General features: G+C 43.9%; 1 protein-coding gene across 1 annotated transcript in view; it reads left to right on the top strand.

The window, feature by feature from the left end:
- Positions 1 to 22,388, top strand: part of LOC139689643 (uncharacterized) — a gene marked incomplete at its 3' end in the record, with an annotated part of 97,473 nt that extends 75,085 nt beyond the window's left edge. The window contains exon 3 of the mRNA XM_071586822.1: positions 22,104 to 22,388. Coding sequence (XP_071442923.1) covers positions 22,104 to 22,388 — 285 coding nt within the window. The remainder of the gene's footprint in view (positions 1 to 22,103) is intronic.
- Positions 22,389 to 24,811: the final 2,423 nt, after the last annotated feature.

Below are 24,811 nucleotides of genomic sequence, written 5' to 3'. Positions count from 1 at the left end.
CGTGCGAGAGAACATGCCCGAACCTACCGATTAATCGGCTTCAAGGGGAAATAGGGCGAATACGGTTGCGGTTTCCGCGAGAAGGAATTATTTCAAACATAAAATGAATTAAAAATGACCGAATAGTTTGGTAGAAATATTGTGATGGTTTAGTGACGTACAGTGTGGCGTTTGAAAAAATTCGAGGACTGATGAAAACCGTGAATCATGGAGCAAGTGCTTGGAGCACCGAGCGAAAGCTCGTGAATCCCCGGAGAAACGCCGTTCGGAGGCGTCCTCTCCCGCTGCGACGTCGGAAGTGTCGGGGGAACAAGGCCCGGCCCTTCCCCCAGCAAAACACCAGAGGGAAAATCTTCCCGAGCCCACTGTCGATTCGTAGCACCGACGCACCCGCGCCCGAGAAGGCCGAGACTGTTTTCGGATGCACGCCCGACTTCGCCCTTCCGCGTTCAAGGGCCCACTTATTTTCTTCCAGGGAAACGTATTTATTTCTCAATAGTTGTGTACATATCTATTTGAAATACAGAAGACATCCCCAAATCAATCTCCTCCATCAAAGGCTCCGCAATAGGCAATCCTCGGGTGATGAGGAGCCTATGCTCCATTGCCTACATCGCGTTTCTTACGGGTGCGCACATTTGCCGCGAACTTGCGCTTCTTGGGCTTTCATGTGAAAACAACCTTGTGGCGAAACTTTAGCGGCGACCGTACGACCAAAAACGTGTTAGAGAGCAGAAAATGCAAGGGCCGTTAGGAGGTGTTACGATAGATTAATTCCATTTCAAAGTGCAAACTCCGTCACTTCACTAATTCATTGTAATTCGGTAAATCAGAATTCATCATTTGTTGACTTTAAGGTATTGCCGAAAGCCATCGGTCGTTATCACTCCTACTAGACTACTTGGTTCATGCTAGCAACATGGAATGAGGTTCTAATGCGTTGAAACTTAATGAGCTGCAAATTAGTCTGGGTAATAGTCTTGAAAACGAATTAGACGTTAAATACGAAAACAATGCATCGCACAAGAAAATTCTTACAGTTATTTTACCTTATTATTTACCTTACCTTACAGTTATTTACCTTATACCTTATTATTAGTTAACTCTCACGAGAAAGAGTGTAATTCAAGCGTGTAATATTTAAGGGTACTCTTCTACATTTTACCGGCTTAGGGTTTAACAATCTACAATTGTTCTTGTAAGACCTAACTAGCATGACACAAAATAGCACTTAGCCCCGTACAACGTATCACAAAGAACATTAATTGCTTTGGCCATAATTTCTACCTTCCTTAATTCCGTGCCACATACCTATTCTTTTAATCCTTCTAAATCGTCTCCCCTTAACATTCGCCCTTTTACTGTAGTCTACAGCATCACATGGACCACGTTGCGTTGGTTACCTTGGATTTTGGGATAATTTTCCATTTGAACCAGCTCTTAGTTATAACTTACCCATTTCTCATGCAAAACTCTTCACTATTTTTCACTAGATCGTCCATTCCTTCCTCCTGCGTCGTAACTCACTCTCATCTCTGCCTTTGCACCCCAGTCTCCCCTTGACTCCAAAGTGTTGTATTCCCATTTTGTCTGATTTGCTTTCAATGTACGTCATCAGCTTCTTCCTCCCCGCTTGTCCACTTATAAACTTGGATTGCCGAAAGATTGAGTGGGTCTGCTCTCTTTATGCTATTGATATTCTGTCATTGGACAGTTCCACAGTCACTACCCCTTTTCTCCAGTTTTCTATTCATTCGTATGGCTATGTTGGCTCTCCGCCCCTCTCATGCGTATATTCTTCAATTAGAGTCTCTATATGGATTCTTATTTTCCCTAGTAATAGTCATTAAAGAAACCGTGTTTTTTCATTAATTGTTTACCCCAACCCAATTTTCTACGACAAATGTAATAAATTTGGATTAGACTGTGGTACATAAAAAACCGGGTCCCACTCGCGTTCAAGGGTGGAACACGAATTGATATCTCTGGCCCCACTCGCGGAATTAAGACGACTGATGTAGGGAGGAAGTAGTCAACATCGGGGTCACAACTATCCATCAGTGAATGAATTTTAATTTGCGAAAGTGTTAGCGCTTGGTCGGGAAAAATGACACTTCCGTGAAATGACAATTCGGTGGTCTCACAATGCCTTTTGCGATGTGACACCACCGAAGAGCGCAGGAGAGGGTGGGCACCGATCCGTGGGACACGGAGCCGGGCCTTCCTTCCTTCTCCTTCCACTTTCCTTCACTGGGAACATCCTCGACTCATTTCACAACGGTGCGTCCGAGCGATGAGTTTCTAAAACCTTTCGCAATACGAAAGCACAAAAGACAGCCCGCCGCCGCCTCTCGTCGACAGAAGGTCATTTGTATTGCACCGGGATGTGCCGGCGATTCCCTTCCCGCAGAGCATCGCAGTGTTCTGAAATTACGACTCCTTTCGTTGGGTCGTGTTTTTTTCTGGAGGCCACCGATCCCAGCCCAGATTCCGATCCCAGAAGAATTTGATAAACTATAGAGCGTATGTATTCGAATGGAATACTCGTGCGACCATGTCCAAATGTTAAATGTGAGAATGCGGCACACGATTGGTGGATAACTGGTCGTCGAGGTGCGCGCTTGGAAGAGCTAAAGGGAAGTGGAATCGAAAGAAAATCTGGGCAGTTCTCAGGCTAAAAAAAATATGGGCTTTGTCAACGTGCAAAGTGAATTTTCGAGGATCACTAATCGGGGCGCCAGATTGGCGCCAGTTAGGGAGGCTTGTTCAGTGGATGCGGCGTCCGTTACTTTGGACGTGAATCGCGACGTCTTGCGACACTCCCGAACACGAGGAGCGCACCTCGTGGCTCAAAGTCCACTGTTCCGTACACATTTGTGTTAGAAAAGAGGCGAGCAACTGATGTGCGCACGTGTCGATTGATGGTATTTACTACTTCACATTATAAAGTGTCGAATTGATGACTAAAGCGGCAGTTGCAGACGTCCGTTGAACCCAAATGGAAGGATTCCCATCAACCACGCGGAGACCATTGGTATATTTAATAGCTAAGATTCATTCTCTTACGCCGAGCATGTTTAATAGCTGCCACCGCCGCCATTATGTTGATGATAGTTTGGGATGTGGTGTGGGGCCCTCGAAATGTGAGCAGCTGTGGTTGGTTGCTTTTGGAGAAGGTGACCCACATCCGAGGTCATTTTAGGGATAGGTGGAGGTAATCCGGTGGGGATAAGATTTAGAAGGAATGGAGGAAGGGTGAGGAGAGAAACCCGGCGCCGGCATCAGCCTACTCGTGGCCAATGGCACCGAGGGGTCCACAGTTTAACGTCCCATCCAACGGACGGCGTACTGCACGTGTGGGGTGCTCTCAACATGCACCGCAGTACCCCAGGTGGGGAACATAGGAATGAAACCCCGAGTAGGGATCGGAATACCACCTAGAGAGCCTACCACCTCCGGAATTCGAACCCGGGCCCTCGGTGCGGTAAGCCCCAAGGGCCCAGGTTCGAATGCCTGAATACTAACTAACCCGATCATTTGATAAAAACTGTTTAGTTACGAGTCGGCCCCTGGGTGTACACAGGGGTTGATGTTATGATTTGCGAGAGGGTTTTTCATCTCGTCCGTTCCGGGTGCCTTTACGACGTGTCGACTGACACGGAATGCGCGGATTGAACTATTCAAGGAATACTTAGTCATATTTGCCATGGCAACATGCGTAAGGAAGGAAACGGGCAAGCTCTTGGTGTACACCCTGTTTGGAAATTTCAATGGTCAAGGCGAAATATTCAACATCTTCTCAAATCCTTTCAGTTTCTTTGTCATTGATTATTGGGTCGCTTTCCTCTTTGATCATCATTCGAAGTTGATTAGAAGCAGGGCCTTTTTCAAGTTCGAATATCACCCTTCTATATCTCCTTAAATTGACGAGTTTTTTAATAGGCATTCCTATTTGAGGACACTTTTAACTTGATTAACGAAAATGTTTTGATTTGCCTTCCTTCACGCTGAGTCGTGAAACTAGCTTCGACCATGATGAGAAGGCGAAGAGACACAAGAAAACAAGCGATATGGGTGAGCAAAGCTGGGCTTCAAAAGTGATGGCTTAATAGCTGTGAAAATATGAATAAGTTCTGAGGTTAGACAATACAGAATGAATATACCATTAATTACGGTACACGAAGCATCTTTCTTCTTTCACAATGGGGCTATTAACCATTTCCTGTTGGGAAAAGTCGCCGGGCTTCGGAGAGTATCATAAATGCCATGGGTGAGCACATGGCATTTATGATACTCTCCGAAGTCGTAGATAGCTTGCAAGCCACCGCTAGGATGTGCGGCAGGGGGTGATTACACACTAGACTGCTCTTGGCATAAAATACATCCCCCCCAAAGCGAGGTCGTTCGCGGGAAAAATGAAAAGATGAAACAACATGGCGTTTTGATACTTTTGAGGGAATATAGCGAAAGTAGCCCCTTTGGTGAGAAACCCTGACAGGAATCCGCCCTTTTTGCTGGTTGCGTGTAGATCAGATGGAGGTTTCGTCTTATGCGAACAATGTCCAGTTTCTGAGGAAGTAGGCTGGAGAAACGAAGCTTGGACACCAATCTGTCGCCAAATGGAGGCGAAAGAGCATTGATTGCCATCTAACGGGCGTCGTAGCTTCTCAAATTCCCTTCCATGATGAGGATTCCCTGCCCCGTCTTTGCCCACAGCGCCTCGCCATTCTCTGACCTTATCATACCGCCTCGGGGGTCAAATCTCGGTCACTGGGGTGGGTTGGCTGGCGAGATTACCAGTTCCCCTCGCGAATTCTTTGTGTTTCCAAGCGCGCATACTACTGGACATCCGTGAAATATAACACATCGTTTGTATAATAAGTGTCGGAAAACATATATTTATTTATGCCTCATTAATTCTTCAAAGTAAGGTTCTTGAGCGACGACGCACTTTAGCCCTTGCGGCTTTTCCGTGACTCGAAGGCTCCCTGGAATATCCTTAAGGGCAAGCTTCTTTGACGGCACTTTGGGTGCCATGGTGGTGTCTTTTGATGGAGAATTTCACTTTTGGGTTTGGGCAATAGTCTGCTGGTGCCATATCAGGACTGCAATGGCGTTGGGGAATAGTCGCGATGTCGTTGCAGAAGGTCTTCCCAAGCATAAACTCGAATCTGCTATTGTTCCTACGTCGCAAGACCCTCGAGACGAGTTTAGCGCAGGTCTTTCGCGTCGCCCAAGTTTAATTGATGTAAGTGTGTTTCCTGTCATCTTTTGTCAGTGTCAATATACGATCTGCGATCATGCGCACACTCAACCGACGATTTGAGTTCAGCACTTCACGCACACGGCAGGAAAAAATTGTTGCCGACACTTTTTATATAAAAATCTTGTAATATCACGCCAGGTCTTATTTGTGTCTGCCGGCGGTATTATGCATCTCCGATTATTTCGCGACTAATCTGCAAGTGGGAAATGAATCGGAATGATAGAAGAGGAAGAAATTAATTTAAGGGATGGGTGCCAAGTCAGGTCAAGAGCGCGGGACATGTCTAGAGCGTGCGTGGGAGAGAGGGCGGGGGGCCGTCAGGAAAGGAGTCTTTTCGGCGGCGGGAAGGCACTCGGCGCAGTCCATGGGGAATGGGTGCGCGGGGGGGGGGGACGGTCGCCCGGGGTGACAACACGCCTCCCCCCTGGAGTGGGACCTGAGGAGGCGTCAAATGGAGATCAGGCAGATCACGCGGCTGGCTGAACAATGGTACCTTTGCTCATTTCAGGTGTCTAATTGTTTTTAAAATTTGCAAGCATTCAGAATACTAATTAGGGTTTAGGGTCGTAGGGGGCATTGTATAAAACCGAATATATTTTGAAAGCCGTGCGGCTAAAGTTGAGCATTAGTATTAGTTCGCATCAGCTCTGCTACAGCGCGAAAAACGGGAGACAATGTATCCAACAAATAAGAAAATGTTGAATTCTTATCAACTCAGGTTGATCTCAACCTGAAAAGTATTCTGTTTTCTAGGCCTTCTAAACGAGATATTGTCGGTGATAGATGACATTTTCGGTAAACAAATTTTCATATTAATAGTGGTATAACACATTTATTCTCCCCACATCATTTAAAATGTTAGTTTGCTTGTTGCATATGATAGCATTTTGAGAACATAAATTATAAATAAAATATGAGTATGAGCGCAGGGATTTCCGAAGTAAACGAGAGAGACGCGAGAGTCCGCAGTTATTAATGCAGCCGTTGAGAACTTCAGTCAAAATCCTCCCGAAACTCCAACACACACCGAAGTCGTATATTTCTCAAGGAGAAGAATCGTACAACGGGGTGTTTAAAACAACGGGCATGGCGAAGCAGACGAACAGAAAATAATTGAGAGAGTAAGGGAAAGCGTAGGGCGGAAGCACAACATGAGAGCTTTCAATGTCTTCCCCAGATGAGAACCGTTGGCGTGACTCAGTCACGAGGTCACCGGTTGAGTTCCTCGCAAAATGGACGCACGCAAAAGCTGATTATCATTAAGAGATCTAAATGGCGGTAAGGACGAGAATGACTTCATCATCTTCCTTCATCTCAGATCGGCGGATAATCGACGTGGGAGGGAGCTTGCCCTCGAAGAGGAAGGAGGTCCCTCGCGCGAAGAGCCATCGGCGGAGGCCCGAGAAATGATGCCATCGAGGACGGCTTCACAAGGTGGTGATGGGAGGCGTGTTGCGCACTGTCCAACAGTCCGGGCGACAGCGGCGGGTGTGAGGCATGGAAGCGAAGATTATCCAGCGTCGTCGTATCGCCAATTTCACGGCAAAAGAGTTTTCCTGATTAGTATTCTCATAAAATCCAATTAGATAAAATTTGTAAAGGCGGATAGAATGAATTCAAGAACGCCAGCAGTTTCATCGATGACTGAGAAATACAATTAGGTTGACGGTAGCGATAAAACAGAATAATTTATTATACCGCAAACACTACGTATCTAATACGTAATTGGGGTATATACGCCAAACATAAAATTAAATGCGTGTTAGTTTAACTGTTTTTTTTAACTGACAGAGCATGAAGATGTTAAGTTCTGTGAACAACCTTGCGTCCCTTCGAGAAGAGGCCATCCATCGGCCTCTTGCCAATTACCATTCCTTTTACTTTGCCTCGGATATTCTTTTATCTTTTCTCTGTGCCACATTTTCTCTTCCATCGGGCCTGTCTTATTCTCTCTCATGATTTCATTTAACAAAGAATGTATTTATTATACACGGATGTATTAGTTGAAATAAGCTCATCATTGCATTAATGCTTACTTGGACGAAGTCGTAAATGGAAGCGAAAGCTTACGACGACGTTGTCATGTGTACCGTTACCTCAATTACAAAGGAAAAGCGACGACACTGGCACTGCTATGGAAACAGCGCCTGCACCGCCACGTGCACTGCTAAAATTCAAGAATAAAAGTTTGCCTCGTGGCGGAGGCTTCATTTGTTGCTACTCGATCGAGGGAGATCACTTCTTTCGCGTTCGACCGACGGAGTGACTTCGTTCTCGCGGCAATGATCCCCTCTGGCCATCCCGATGCAGGCTGAACTGCAAAAATCGCTAAGTGCCAGCCGCCTCTTGATCAGCAGCACTCTCTCCCCGACTCACCCCTGCCTGGCCTTCCCGGACCTGCGGAGCGAACGGGTCGATGAGGTCGAAGATGGGGGCGGGGGGGGGGAGTGAAAAGAGAAAGCTCCCTTCTCGACATCCTTGGTCACGCGTGATGATCTCCCGTTGCCGCGGAGGCGAAAGGTCTCTAGCCGAGGGGGAGGGGTTGGGATGGAGGCCACCTTTCCGATTGTCCCGTCTCCTCTCATTCCTCCCTTGGCAATCGACCGCCGCACCACCCTCGAGGAAATAAATGAGAGAAACGAATCCACTCCTCGTTGAAGAGCGTCTTTTTCCCATCCGGGAGAGAGCAATTGCGTCTTGAAGGGAACGGGCGCTCGGCTCCCGCGCACTTCCGCGGTGGGCCTCGTTTCGACTCGCTTCTCTGTCGACCGGAGTGAATCGAGTGAAGTCCATCCTCGGCATAATTTGGGCGAGACTCACTGTCGCGGGAGGAAGGGAAATGTGAGAGGAGGAGAGAATTTTGACGTGATCCATCACCATTTTGTGAAATAGGAACGAATGGGTCGAAATTTATGGAATCGAGGCCGTGGATCAACGGGCGAGTGGGGAAAAAGTCTCCAAATGAAGCAGTAATCTGCGTCACTTTCCGTCCAAACTTTTCCTCGTTCGGGAAATGCCTTTTTTCCCAAAAAAACAGAGACTATCGTGATGTTGCATCATGGGATATTTTCAAGTGATTTTACCCTCTCGTTTTCAAGTGAAAGTTTTTGTTTTAGATTTTCTGGGCGGTTAGATGCAGGCATCTCACCCACCGCTTTCAATATATTCAGTTCATTCCCGTTTTTAGTAGGAGCCATAAACATGGCACCCGAACTGTCTTAGATAGAGCAATGTTTTCAGACCAATCATTCCTTGGGCTCATCCAATGCTTCGACAAAGTTCCTAATCATGCTTCCCTATTTTCCAAGGTTTAGAACGAAAGCGTTCATAATCAAAGTTTAGCAATTAGAATTGATACTAATTATTACACTTTTAATTAATTAAACTTTTAATCAATTTAACTTTTAACTAATTAAACAAAGTCTGTATTGAAGAACTTTTGGAAAAAGAGCGATTCCCTCCGGAGAGTCTACTGCATCGAAAATACCGAAATGGAATGCGTAGACTCGATTAAATAACTAGGCGTTGCCCTCACTCACGACTTCTCCTGGATTAAACCTATACGGGGAATACGAGGACAAGCTAACAAAAAATTAGGATTTATTAGAAGAGTACAGGGTGAATGCGATTAAAAGGTCGAAGAGAAATGCTCTGAAATGATCTGATCTGTCGTTGGCTAGGCCTCATTTAGAATATGCTTCAAGTATACGTATGGGATCCTCATCAAGTTGGATTAATTGCCGAATCGGATCGCGTGCAGCGTAGAGGAGATAGATTTGTAAAGCGTTGCTATGATAAACTTGGTAGCGTATCCAAAATATTAGAGGTGCTAGGCTGGGAATCACTCTCGGAGTGAAGGTTAATTTACAGATTAAATCTCTTGCATAAATTAGAAGGAAGTCTCTTGAGCAGTGATGCTGAAAATGTTTTATTAGCCCCATCGAACTACGGTAGGAGACATCATGCCAATAAAATCAGAGAGATTAAGTGTGGAACGGATAGATTTAAGATGCCATTTTTTCTACGAATGATAAAGAATCAGAATAACTGCAAACGACCGAACTAGAGAGAAAAATATGTTTAAAAAAGTCTCATTAGGCTAATATGCTATTAATATTTTCTCTGACCTATATTATGTTGCTCTTGTCAGTAACATTTCGCTTCGTATGCGTAGAGAGGTATTTCACACGTAGATACTGTTATGCATGTATCCGTAGTTATCATTACCTGCATATCTTTATTATTTTGCATATATATTTATGAGTAACAACCGATCAAAACTCAATTATTTAATGGCGCATGTCTGGTCACTTCGTACCGGCGGCTTCTTGCAGGTTGCCGTGTGGAAGCAGAAAAGAGTTGTGCTCTATGGATGGTTTGGCAATTCATATCGATCCAAGGCTAATTTTCGAATTATCAGAGGCCTTTCAGAGAGAGGCTAATTTCAGAATTATCACAATTTCGAATACACCATTCTGGCATTTGATGTGCACTCCCTGACTTGCTAGCAATGTTAATGTCTAATGACAAGCGCATCTAAATGAGATTAGGATTTGAAAGATGAAAGTATGGAAAACATATCTTCCCTCACCAGATCCCTTCACCTCCCTTCCCATGCCCTTGTCTTCTTACCAAATTCTTCTGGAGAGAAAAAAAAGGCACGAAGAATTGGTTTGTGACGACGACAAGAAATCGAGCGTAACGCGGTCAATAGAAAGGTAGAAAGAAAGTCCCCCCATTAAGGGAGGAAGAAGACGAGACAAGTTCCTTCCAGGCACAGGATAACTCCCTAATCTCGAAATTTAACACCGAAGAAATCATTAAGGTCCCTTAACATGCTAGCGGATTGGTGCACTGGGATAAGATGAGGGGCATCAGGTTCAGGGACTCTTTCTTCCCTTTGTGAGCTTCGCTCAGGCAACAAAACAAACATAAACATCGAAAGAACTACGGTAGGTGATCCCGACCACTTATCTCGAACACCTAAAACGTTTTAAAGATAATTCTATTGCACTATCGGCCAAAGTTTATTTTAAAATACACTGAAAACTAGATACTAGACATTCGGTGTGTACATTTTTCGGTCAGCACTTATCGCTCACTTCGCTAGAGATTCAGCCAGCTGTCACTCACCAAACTCCACACCCACGTACTGTCACCAACGGGGCCATATCTATGCATAAAATATTGGAATTGTGCAGCACTACACTTTCGGAATAAAAGAAGATATATATATATATATATATATATATATATATATATATATATATATATATATATATATATATATATGTATATATATTATTTCGAGAAGCTTAAGGTGAACATGCTCCATGACAAGAAAAGTATGAAAGATGTTTTAGGAGTCCCAAAAGTGGTGACTTCGATGTTGCCGACAAGGAATATGGAAAACTGATGAAAAGGTATGAAGATGTGGAATTGCAAACATTGCTGGACAAAGATGATTCACAAACAGAAAAACAACTCGCAGAGTAATTGAGTGTCAGTCAACAATGTGTTCCCAATCGCCTGCGAGAGAGATGGGAAAGATTCAGACGACCGGCGGATGGGTACCACATGAGTGAAATGACTGGCAGATGGAGAGGTGCAAGAACACATGTGAAATTTTGCTCTTACGATTCAAAAGGAAGTCGTTTTTGCATCGTATCGTTTTAAAGGATGAAAAGTGGGAGAGAATTTTATGAATACCAAGAACAAAAAATCTTGGATAGACCCAGATGCACTATCCACTTGGACCGTAAGACCGAATCGCTTTTGCGGAAAGACGATGCTCTATGTTTGGTGGGATCAGATGGGTCTGGTGAGCTGCTAATGAGCTGTTATAACCTGGTGAAACGGTTAATACTGAACGCTACCAACAACATTGATAGTTCGATTTAAACAGTTCGCTGCTTTCATACCAAAAGAGGCAACGAAAGGTCATTTTTCTTCAAGACAATGCCCCACCACATACCGCAAAACTGGTTTGCGACATGCTGTAAGCATTTAGCTGGGAAGTTGCTTACACACCAGACTTTGCTCCTCTAGATTACCTTTTCGGGTCAGTAGTAAGCAACAGAATTTTAATATTTCGCTGAAATTACTTCCTTGAAAATTCCCAAATAAATCATATCAATATTATATATATATATATATATATATATATATATATTTGGATGGCACAATAAAACACAAATAAAATAGTAACACTTAAAAGAACACTCACATTGTAAATTGTTTAAGCTTTCGGCCTTCTCCGAAGCCTTCTTCAACTAAGACTGAAAATTTGCTGGAGAGCGGTTAGGGACATGGGCGGGGAGGTGAGGTGCAGGGAATGCTGGGAGGGAAATGAAAGATGGCGGTTAAGGGTGGGAATTTTGAAAGATCAGAGGTACCAAAATATACGCGGATTCTCGAGTTCTCACCTCTATATTGGTGGCTAAATCGGGTAGGGATTCTAGGATGCTGAGAGCAAAACACTGGTCGAATGAAAGGTTGTGGAAATTTGCGTGTGAAGGGATAGGAAGAGAGGAGAGTGAGGCAGAATTGCAGGAGTAACGGTGATTGTTCATTCGAATGGATAAGGGGGTAATAAATACATTCGCCTATGTAAAATGAAGTGCAATGTTTACACGACAAAAGAAAAATAATGTTTTTGAGAGGCAATTAGCGTGAAAACGAGGTGAGGGGGCAATGAGGGGATGTAGGGAGAGGGGAGTAGGCATAATAAGAGGACAGGTTTTACATCGGGGGCGGTTGCAAGTGGGGGAAATGGTGGGAAATTTGTCACGGGGGGTAGCGCCAAAGGGTTGGTGGATCTCAGAAAGTTTTTGAGATTGGCGGGTTTTTGTATGCGGTAGATGGGCATTGGGGTAGTAAGGATGAGGTCGCGTCATTGTCATCTAAAATAGGAAACAGTTCTTTAAGGGAGGTTTTCAGTCTTTCTGATCCGGGGAAATAGGTGCTGGAAAGGTCGAGTCCTGCGTCAGATGTGGGCTTGTTTTTATGTGGTCGCGTGGAGCGGTGGATTTATTTTGTAAGAGTTTTTCTGGGTAACTGGGTTTGAGGAGTGCAAGATGTAGATTGTCGAGGTATTTGTTGAGAGTGGCTATGGTTTTGCAAATTCAATATTGCAATATATATATATATATATATATATATATATATATATATATATATATATATATATATATATATATATATATATATATATACATACAATCAGGTAATCTACCGGTTAAGGTAGGTTTTTGGATGGACATAATTACTAATTAAATAATTTGTGACCGCTAGCAAAACACAACATCCTACCGTACATCAGATCCCTCTTCAGCTCTGAGTGCTTTCTTCCTCCCTTCATCCCGTCCAACATCCCTATCCTGTTCCTTCCCTTTCCTCGTTTGCCTAACATTCTCCCTTCAATTACAATCTTAAACATCCCACTGCTGGTCAATACCCCTTTCATCCCCTTTTCCTGCCTCCACAGGATTTCTACCAACAAACCCCTCTCTTCGCCCACCATATCAAGTACTTCCTCATTTGTTTTCTTCTCGGTTCATTTCACCTTCTCCATTCTCCTCCACACCCACATATCAAAAGCCTCCAGTCTACGTCTATCCTCCTGCTTCAATGACCACGTTTCCGCACTGTACATAGCTACGCTCCATATCAAAGTTTTTATGAGTCTTTTCTTAATATCCTTACTCAACGTCCCTCTCACCAACTCCCTCCTCCTTGTGAAAGCCTCTTTGCCTGGCGCAATTCTTCTCCCTACGTCCCTACTACTTTGACCGTGTTGGTCCAAAACACTTCCAAGATACGTAAACTGTTCTACCAGCTCTAGTTTTTGCCCTTCTATTTTAATGTTTACCTCAGTCTTTTTCTTTCTAGAAAATCGCATAACCTTTGTTTTATTAATATTGATTCTCATCCCATACCTGTCGCACTGAATTTCCAATTCACTCAGCAATGCTTGCAGCCCCTTGGCTGACTGACAAACTAAAGCTTGGTCATCAGCAAACCTAACTGATTTTACGAATTCCCCGCCCACTTTTACTCATAACTCCAGTTCTTCCCGTGCCTCTTTAATCATTTTCTCTGCATACAGGTTGAACAGCAACGGTGATAATGGGCACCCTGCCTTACAACTCTTCCTAACACTGCCCAACCGGACTCCCCGTTCCCCACTCGCACCTGAGCAGTCTGAGACATGTACAGGTTGTGGATTAGCCTCCTTTCACTCCAATCTATTCCTATTTTCTGCAATATACTCATTAGTTTTTCACAATTCACCCTGTCAAACGCTTTTTCGAAATCTACGAAAGAGGTAAATACCTCCTGGTTGTGTTCTATATTCCTCTCGATTAATAATCTCATTACTGCAATGGCATCAAGCGTACCTCTCCCCTTCTTAAACGCAAACTGATCATCCCTAATTAATCATTTTCCCTACTCTCTATCCTTTTGTTTATGATCGTAAGAACAACTTTAGCTGCGTGGGATATCAAACTTATTGTTCTACAGTCCTCACATGATGTAGCCTTTACCTTTTTCGGAATAGGAACTAAAACTGATCTCACTAAGTCTTCCGGCAAGATTCCTTCCTCATAAATACTACGAATCAGCCCATATAGCCTCTTCCTCCCACATTTTTCTAAACATTTCAATAGGTCCGCGGGAATGTTATCCACCCCCACGGCCTTATTTGGTTTCATCTCCCTTAATGGCCTTTCTATCTCATTGTCTAGTATGCCTGGACCTAAGCGATCTTCCTCTACGCCATGTTCCTTTTCTATGTCTAACTTTGTCGGTCTGAGTTCTTTACTATACAGTTCTTCTATATATTCCTTCCATCTCTCTTGGATCTTTCCTGCGTCAACGATTACCTTACCCGCCTTATCTCTAACTGCTATCGTTGATCTCCCTTTCTTACTTCCCGATAAAGATAGTCCGCTTCTGTACAGCGCACCTATTTCACCCTTCCTCTGCAGACTTTCCATATCCTGGCAGTACGTCTTCCACCATGCTTCTTTTGCTTTATCTGTTGCCCTCCTCAATTTGTTGTTTAATTCTTTGTACTTCATTTTGCCTAATTCTGTATTTACATTCTTCCATTTTCGCCGCTCAATCATCTTTGTAATCATCCCATCCATGATCAATGGTTTCTTAGTCCTTTTAGCGTTAACGGTTCCAATAGTATCTTTTGCAGCTTTAGACAACCCTTTCTTGATACATTCCCATTTTTCTTCTTTAGTACTTAGCTCTTTACCGTCCTCCAAGATTTCCTCTACAGCCTGTTGGTACTCCTTCTCTTTCAATCCATTTAATGCTTCTTCATTCCATTTTCTAACCTGCCGCCCCTGCCTTATCTTTTTGAAACGGATGCTACATTTCATAACAACTAAATTGTGGTCAGAGTCCGCATCCGCTTTCTGAGCACTTCTGAGCTTTCTGAGTCACTTGGAGTTTTCCATGTATACCTGCGTCTTTTGTGGTGTCTAAACCAAGTGTTGGTGATGACTACCCCCTGTCTCCTGCAGAACTCAGCTGCTTTCTCCCCGCGGTCATTCCTCGTGCCTAAACCGTAGTCCCCGACCTCATCACCATATCTTCCTTCGCCTACCGTCGCATTCTAATCCCCCATCACTATCAAATATTTCCCAGCTGGAACACACCTGATTATGTCCTCTAACTGATCGTATATCCTATCGACCTCTTCTTCCTTATGGCTGCTCGGCGGCATGTATACCTGAATAATAACCAAGTTCGTCGGTTCTGCTTTTATCTCAACTAGTAATAATCTATCCGTTACCTGTTCTATGTTGACTACGCTTCTTCCTACCTCTTCATTTAATACTATGGAAACCCCTCGCGTGCTCTCGTCCCCGCCGCGGTTTATTTTTCTATAACTATCACTCCAGTAATCCCCGCTATCCTTCCATCTCACCTCGCCTATACCTAAAATATCTATTTTTCCCCTTTCCATCTCTCGCTTAAAATTCTCCAGCTTCCCTGTCCTCATCATTATCCTAAGATTCTACGTTTCTATTCAAACTAATTTGGTCTTTTTCTCCTGCGTATTTTGTCCTGCTGCTGCCGGTTTTCCCTTGCAAGGATTTCGTGGGATGACGACCGCGGAAGCCTTGCCTCGTCCGCACGACACGCGTCCGATTGGGCCGAGCCCCGTAGTTGCCAGGACTCAAAATCTCTGCATGGTCCATCATGTTAATCTTGGGTATGATAATTGAGGTGGTTTCCCGTTGCATTCCTCAATAGTGTTTTTAACGTGACACCATCACTTACTGGCCGCCCCCCTGGGGTCAGACGCCATTGCAGCCGCCTCACTGAGGAACGGACGCTGCGTGGACTACCTTTACGAATTGAGGATATCAGATTAGGTCAATTACTCGAGTCATGCGCTGACATCAACCATTTCACGGGGTACACACGCATCAGAAGAATATACGGATCAGCCTTGAAGAAGCTATGACGGGTTGTAAGGAAATGGAAAGAAAAGATCAGAGAGAGGTGTTTCTCCGCTTTAGCTATGTCACATTTGGAATGTGCGGCAAGTTTTTTGTAGCCATTGGGGGAAAACGCTGACTAAGGAATTTTAAAATGTTACGAGTCTATCCGCGGTGTGTTTTAAAATTTAAATTGGCTGATTTAAATTAGTTTAATTAAATATGTTGGAATTACTACGGGGGGAGAGTAAGGGTGAGGGGTGTGTAGTAGGAATTGAGTCAAGAGAGCCCTTGTTTCACGAAGAGAGCAGGCGAGACTTGTAATTTTGGAAAGGACATCTGAGGCTTCTGGCGACACAAAGGGCACACTTGTTATGGCACCATGTTACTATGCCCGTAGGATCGACCACCGGAATAAATTAAGAGAGATGGGTACCGTAAAAAAGAGATTCAAGCACTCGATATTCCTCCGCACGATACGCGATCATAAAATCGAACCCATAGTGCCCGGGCAGATATACTTGATGAAAACTATTTAAAGTAGAACTAGTTATAAGAGGGGCAACCGACAGCAGAGGCCATTTGCGCCAGGAGAGATAGGCGTATAATTTGCTAGGGGCAGGATGTTTAGGAAATGCAAGCAATTGGTGAGAAGCTCGGCGTCGGCATCAGCCTACTCTAATAACGAAATGTTTCAAGGGGTCCGACGTCCCGTCCGACGGACGGCGTACACGCCTAAAATGCTCTCCGCAATGCATCTCAAGTTAGATCGGGATACCACTGATAACTACGGCCACCGCCGGGATCGAACCTGGGCCATTGAGTTGGGAAGTCAGTAGATAAACTCCACACCATCCCGATCCCCCACGCCCCTGCGGCTTACGGGATTTTGCGTAGTTGTAGAAGAGAAAATAAAATGAACGTGACGTGTCAAAAGAGCGCCAATGCGCTCTCGCCGGCTTTCAAGAATCCCAATGGCATTTGATGATCCGGCGCATCCGCGGTGCCTTCCTCCCGCCGCCCGCCACGCACAGGCGACTGCAACAACAACACACGCACACTATCGTCCACCACGTTGCGCATCGCGCGTCGCTATGTGTCCAAGGAAGTGCTAACGCAATGTTCGTGACGTGTTTCGTGCATTCGCTCACCCGTGATCAATCGCGGCTCCCGCCGTGGGAGAGGAGACACGCGAATGTTCTGAAGGGCAAGCAAATTAGCGGGTGACCCACGTGACTCCTCGTCACAAATTTGAAATCCGCCCAGCCGTGCGTCGTCACTGCGATCCACTTAATCGACGTGGAAAAAATTAATAAATCGCAATAAATAAATCGTCGTGGAAAAAATGAAAGCCTCTGAGCGCGCTGCGTCGCTCGCATGCCCTCGGGAACGAATGCTCACCTGTTCGCGCACGCAGATAATTCCAAACGATGCGAACCTGTGATTGTATTTCAGGGCTTGCCGTCAGGGATTTTCATTCGAGCAAAGGCCTGCAGGTCGACCAATGGGGCGAATGGGAGAAGGTGATCTGCCATCAAATTATCGCGGAAGAAAGGAAAGATTTTTGCTAATTTGGGAGCGCCTCGCGCTGCGGTTGTAAATATTGTGAGGGAAAATAATTCTCGATTCCATCGATTGGGCATGTTATCTATCGAATTTTGTCATTGCTGTGTGACTCTAATGACTGACCCCTTATATTTTAAAAACGGTAATTAAAAACGGCGATATATATATATATATATATATATATATATATATATATATATATATATATTAATTATATATATACACACACATATATATATACATATATATATATACATATATATATATATATATATATATACATATATATATATACACACACACACACACACATATATATATATATATCCCTCCCCGGACTACAACCTTAACGTGGTGGAAGGGCTTGTGCGTTCCGATGACCCCTAGAGCTGTGCTGGCGGGAGTAATAATTATAGCTCGGGTTAGGGTCACCCATGCCAGATAGGTCGAAGGTGAGGAACCAGACGAAAGGTAGTCCACGCAGCGTCTGTTCCTCAGTGAGGCGGCTGCAATGGCGTCTGACCCCAGAGGGGCGGCCAGTAAGTGATGGTGTCACGTTAAAAACACTATTGAGGAAGGCAATCAGAAACCACCTCAATTATCATTCCAAAGATTCAAATGATGGACACTACAGAGAATATGAGTCCTGGCAACTGCTGGGCTCGGCCCAATCGGCCGCGTGTCGTGCCCGGCAGCGGGGGAGGCTAGGCTTCCGCGGTCGTCATCCCACGAAACCCTTGCAAGGGAAAACCAGCAGCAGCAGGACAGAAGACGCAGGAGAAGAAGACCAAATTAGTTAGAATAGGAACGTGGAATGTTAGGACAGTGAAACAGAACCGACGAACATGGTTATTATTCAGGTATACATGCCACCGAGCAACCATATGGAAGAAAAGGTCGACAGGATATACGATCAGTTAGAGGACATAATCGCGTGTGTTCCGGCAGGAAAACATTTGATAGTGATGAGGGATTGGAATGCGACGGTAGGCGAAGGAAGAGATGGTGACGAGGTCGGGGACAATGGTTTAGGCACGAGGAATGACCGCGGGGAGAAAGCAGCTGAGTTCTGCAGGAGACAGGAGTTAGTCATCACCAACACTTGGTTTAGACACCACAAAAGACGCAGGTATACATGGAAAATGCCAGGTGACTCGGAAAGGTATCAGCTAGATTATATCCTGGTTAGACACAGGTTTAGGAACAGTGTGATAAATTCACACAGCTTCCTGGAAGCGGATGCGGACTCTGACCACAATTTAGTGGTTATAAAATGTAGCGTCCGTTTCAAAAAGATAAGGCAGGGGCGGCGAGTCAGAAAATGGAATGTAGAACCATTAAATGGTTTGAAAAGGAAGGAATACAAACAGGCGGAGCAACATTTAAAAGGACACTCACACGGTAAATTGTTCGAGCTTTCGGCCCTCTCAGAGGCCTTCTTCAAGAGAGACTGAAAATATGCTGTTTCTGCGGAGAGGGGTAGAGGTATGGGCAGGGTGAGGAGGTGTGGAGGAAATGCTGGGAGGGAAATTAAAAATGGCGGTTAAGGGTGGGAATTTTGAAAGGACGGAAAGCTAATATGTAGGCGGATTCACGAGTTCTCACCTCTATATTGGTGGATGAATCGGGTAGGGATTCTAGGATGCTGAGAGCAAAACACTGGTCGAATGAAAGGTTGTGGGAATTGGCGTGTGAAGGGATAGAACTCGTGAATCCGCCTGCATAATAGCTTTCCGTTCTTTCTAAATTCCCACCCTTAACCGCCATTTTTAATTTCCCTCCCAGCATTTCCTCCACACCTCCCCTCCCCGCCCATACCTCTTTCCCCTCTCCGCAGCAACAGCATATTTTTAGTCTCACTTCAAGAAGGCCTCTGTGAGGGCCGAAATCCCCGAACAATTTACCGTGTTAGTGTCTTTTTAAATATTTAAATATTGCTCTTCTATTCTATTTGTGTTATATTGTGTCAGCCCATTATATATATATATATATATATATATATATATATATATATATATATATATATATATATATATATATATATATATATAACGATTGTCCGGAAAAACTCATACGAGCGGCACAATAATGGGCTGACACAACATAACACAAATAGAAAAGAATAGACACATATAAAAGAACACTTACACGGTAAATTGTTCGAGCTTTCGGCCCTCTTAGGGGCCTTCTTCTTCTTGAAGAAGGCCCCTAAGAGGGCCGTAAGCTCGAACAATTTACCGTGTAAGTGTTCTTTTATATGTGTCTATTCTTTTCTATTTGTGTTATGTTGTGTCAGCCCATTATATATATATATATATATATATATATATATATATATATATATATATATATATATATATATATATATATATACAGGGTTCGTCCGGAAAATAAGTGTACTAATTTTTTCCCGCTGCTCCAGGCGCGCCCAGCACCGCTCTGACGGGCTGCGATTGGAGGGGGGTATGTTGGCAAGCGACGCTGAAAAAGGCAGTCGGCTCTGAGCTGTGGTGTAGTGAGGAGCTCTGTTGACGCGAACCTCCACGCTCGACCCACGTCACGGAACGCGATGCCGAAGTTTTTGGAGCAGCGTTATTCCATCAAATTTGCGGTAAAGCTTGGGAAATCGTCTACCGCAACTGTCGGTATGATTTACCAGGCTTACGGGGAGTCAGCCATGTCCAGAAACATGATCTTTCGGTGGCCCAAGATGTTCGTGGAGGGCAGAGAAGAGGTCGACGACGAACCACGGCCTGGACGCCCATCAACGACACTCACCGACGAAAATGTGCGAAAAGTTCGCGATGTACTGAACTCTGATCGTCGTCTTAGTATTCCGATGATAGCAGAGCAGTGTAATGTGCCAAAAACAATAGTGCACGAGATTATTAGGGAGCAATTACAGATGCGAAAAATTTGTGCAAAGTTGGTGCCGAAAGTGCTCAGTGATGATCAAAGACTCAATCGTTTGGAAATTGCGAAACAACTTGCGGATCACTGCAAAAATGATCCACATTTTTTAGAGAACGTTGTTGAACTTCTTTCTGTTCCCGAAGATAAAGAGGAGTTTGAAAGGAACGCGATACGGGACTTTGGACGCCGTCAATGAGGCCGTGACGACGTGTCTTCGAGAGGTTCCCGATGATGCCTTCGCGGGAGCGTTCCAGGAATGGGAACGCCGCTGGAACAAGTGCATCGACTCACAAGGGTCCTATTTTGACGAATATTAGCTTAAGATATGTAAAAGTGTAATAAATTTTTTTTCCTGAGCTCAGTACACTTATTTCCCGGACGAACCCTGTATATATATTTTGTTCCATTTATAGAATCTGTTTTCAGTGACGGGGGTGTTGACCGCATATTCGATGCTTGTCTAAATGAGAGATATCACTCCTTTAAGACATCGGAATATACGGCCAAAAATACTCGAGTAATTATGTCGAGACTGGTGAGAAAAAATGACGCGTGCTTAGATTACGTGGAGCAGCGAGAATAGTTTGTCAAGCGAAATTTTCCGGGTACTCTCTTGCATACGAACATAGGGTGAAATGGAGTCTCTTTCGCGATTGCCAATGGTGAATTATTAGCCCAGTCATGTTACGGTATTAGATATCTTGAAAATGGAATTGAAGAGATCGACTGTAGAGCCGACGGATACAAGATGTAATTTTCCTGCGAAAGACAGGGATCAGAATAACTGCAAACTACCTGCAGGAAATATTATTTTGTCAATTATGAATACTCTGAGATTGTTTTAATTGTTTTATCTTCCCTTATTTTGATTATCTCATTATGAGCATCTCGTCTCGTATACACAGATAAACATATATTTTGTACTTGTATATTGCAGTGCATGCACCTACAGTTAACATTGCCACCATTATTCGAATTATTTTACTTATTTAGTAGTGCGCATGGCGATTTTAGTTAAAATATACCGCGTTTTTCATAGCTTACTACACGACGCGCATTTTCCTGAACTTGGGACTCACTTTGCACCTGAAAAGCTTCAACTTTCTCCGTTCACACGTGGCTAGGACGGCACCCACCCTCGCGCTCATGGAGAGCCAAAGAGATCCCGAAGAATGCCCGGTACAGCATTCAGTCCGTCATCTGGGAATTAATGAGCAGGGCTGCCACCCGCACAAGAGGTACCGGCCAACTCCCCCCTCCTTCGCCTAATGTCTCGAACGTGATTGATTCTTTAAGGGGAATCTCGCTGCGGAGAATTGAGTTTGGTGCGCGCGTTTGGTGGTCGGGTTGTCTGTCATCCGATTTTCAGATATCACTCTCTAAAAAAACACCCCCACCCCCATCTCGCAAAGTACGTTAAATATAATTTCATTGTATAGATCTTTAATAAATGACTCAGAAAAGTTTTAAAAGTATTTCGGCTCTTATTTGATGGCTAAAATGGTCGGGCGTTTCCATGGCCATTTCTAATTGTAAGCCACGTATAAACAATGAGACAAACATCCATCCAAGGCTTCAAATCTTAGCATCTGCCAAGCTGAGTCGGCATGATGTAAACCCAATTTAGATGACGCTGGTAAATTGGTAGTGTACATTCAGTAAAAACCACTTGCACGAAATATACCAAATACAATAAATCAATACACAAGGATATGACCAATTCAATGATACCAATCGGTCCTAACACGAGGGTGGGGGGACCGTCTCTGATTTCCACCCCTGGCGATTTTTGAGCGAATAGTGGTGGATTCGGGGTCGCACCCGGGCATCTGTAACCCATCGTTCTGTTCTCTGTCGGCCCTGCTCCCTTTCTACCTCGCACTGCCTCTCCACAGGGCCACGAGCATCTCCCATCATTCGACCGCCTCGTGGACCCCCTCCTGACAGCCGAGCAGAAGTTGGAGGCCAGCAAAGTGGAGCAGAGCGCGGCGCCAAAGGATGCGGCCGGTCGGCCTGAGGAGGAGGCCGGCGGCGGTAAGGCGGAGGCCGGGGGCGGCAAGGCGGAGGGCGAGGAGGAGAACGAGGAGGAGGAGGGCGAGGAGGACGGAGGGGGCAGCTCCGAGGAGAACACAATCCAGATCAGACTGCCCCTTCAGCTGGACTTCGACGAGTTGGCGGGGGTACGTACGATACCTATCGTAACATCGGGCCCTCATTTGATCAGTGCACTCTTGCAGAACCTGCGGACCGGTTTTTGATGGCAAACAGAAAAATAAGCTGTTTTGCACTCAATGAGTGTTTTATTGTATCTCGTTTGATGCTTTCACATAATTTCCAAGTAAGTGCTCTGCAATTCAGTTTTCTTGATATTGTCCGATTATCTTTCTCGACTTCATTTGGGCATGTTTGAGACATCATAATCCCTTTGCCACCTAACCCCTACGTATGGCATGAAAGACAATTACTAATTCCCAATTCCCCTTGGTGGAGAAAATCCATCTAGGCGGGAATCGAACCCGCGGCCTCGGTTGATAAAATGTTGTTAGTAGACGTGTACCAGTCTGGATGCTAAAGCTCCATTGAAGACCAGTTAGAAGGAGATTTTAATGCTCATTTAGCGTTATATATTCAGGAACTTGGTGAAAGACTGTTCTCCCTAAAATTTCTCTTCGTCCATTTCCTTCTGTTTCCCGGAAGAAACTATTTCTAAAAGCATAAGGAATCAGAAGACAAAGATAGCAGCGTTTTGAATTACCAAATTGCAATTAAAACTGGTAAAAAAGCAAAAAAACCATGAATTTTAGTAAAATGTCCACTGATGTAAACACCTAAATACACAAATTAGATACAATATATGAAAGCAGGTGGCATCTAAAGAAAGTATGGAGGAAACAAGTTATCTCTACTATTAAATGAAGATTACAATGTATTTTCCCACTGAACTTCCACAAAGTTGAGCCGGGAACAATTGAATATCTCTGCTGTGTCCATAACAGATGGCATGCCAAGCACAAGTTAACTTGTGATCCATTTGCAGTGTACTCATACTTAAATCAGCTGAAGGATAAGCACCCTTGGTATGGAAATGGATACAGGGAGTTCTATCATTGCTTAAAATAATGTTATTGGAACCACATCACTTCAGCATCTCATTATATGCTGTAGTCGCATGATTGTCCTATTCAGAATGTTTACTAACAAAAGCCCTTATAAGATCAAAATAAATACCCATGTTGTTTAAGACTTGAATTATATTGTCAATATACTGGAAAATAGCATTAGTCATTGTCCTGCCATGATGGCAGTCATTTAATACATTAAAGGACCGAAGATAACTCATTGGAATATATGTACTAGCTTTTCCAAAATCTTATAAAACGTGAAACCACAGGTATAAGTCTATGATTCACTGAGTCAGGAGATGAGATTGGGATAACCCAGGCCTGCTTTAAGCCTGAGGGAAAACACCCAGAAAGCAGAAAGATTGGTCAATTACATCACTAAGCGGAAGAACATAGCATGAGAAGAAACATTGATATCTTTCGAAGGAGTGCCATTAGGTCCCGTGGGAAAAGAATTATTTTAAGAATGAACAATTCTGTAGACCTCAGCATAACTAGTTGGATAAAGAAAAGTAAGTAAGGAGAAGACTTGCTTGGAAGTCTTGGACCCTAAATACCCCTGAGGTAGGTGTAAATATGTGATAACAGAATTGATGATTGAAGAAATTAGCTATTTTACGTAGATCTGACACAATTTCTCCATTGAAATGAATATAAGGACTTGTTCTCTCAGTTAAGAACACAGTGTAGTGCCCAAAGATATTCTATGCTTCTTTAGTAATATTTGTCAGGCTCATAGAGCTAGCTTCAATAGAGGCCCTTCTCTCATTTTGTAAGCAAGTTTCTCATATACTTTAATGCATGCATTATATAAGCTTCGATCAACAAATTCACTTTGATAATATAAATGATAAATGAAGCTGACATCACCATTAGTCACTGGGATTACAGTTTACTAGTAAATTTACCCTTATAATTTTACCATCCTCCTTTTACATGGAAACAAGCAGTGAAACACACCATGCAAATTTTCATAAACACATTTCAGCCTGGCATCCATCACCAGAAACACAGTGTCCCATGATTTTTGAGACAGGTAGTTTTAAACATTTTCAGCATAAATTAACATTTTGATCTGTAACTTGGCCGTATCTTCATTGGAGGAAGTGGGATTTTGATGCTTAATTTAAGTGCTAGGCGGTATGAAAAACCTGCACAAATGAAGTCTCACAAAAAGTACGAAGAGTCAATGTCAGATATTAGATGATCATTATGTGTGCTGGAGTTCTGTAAGTCTAGTCAGATTTTCATTAATAACAATCACTCAATCTGAAAGCCGACTGCATGCTAATAAAATCACGCTTTGCAAAATAGTCTTTCATCAGGTCAATCAATGGACATTATTATTACTATTAGGTAATCTACTGGTTAGGGTAGGTTTTTGGATGGACAAAATTACTAATTAAATAATTTGTGACCCATAGCAAAACACAACATCCTACCCTACATCAGGTCCCTCTTCAGCTCTGAGTGCTTTCTTC

Source organism: Hetaerina americana, unplaced genomic scaffold, assembly GCF_022747635.1.
Source record: "Hetaerina americana unplaced genomic scaffold, ioHetAmer1.1.p SCAF_263, whole genome shotgun sequence".
In the NCBI taxonomy this organism is placed as follows: domain Eukaryota; kingdom Metazoa; phylum Arthropoda; class Insecta; order Odonata; family Calopterygidae; genus Hetaerina; species Hetaerina americana.
This window is presented reverse-complemented; position numbering and strand designations above follow the sequence as displayed.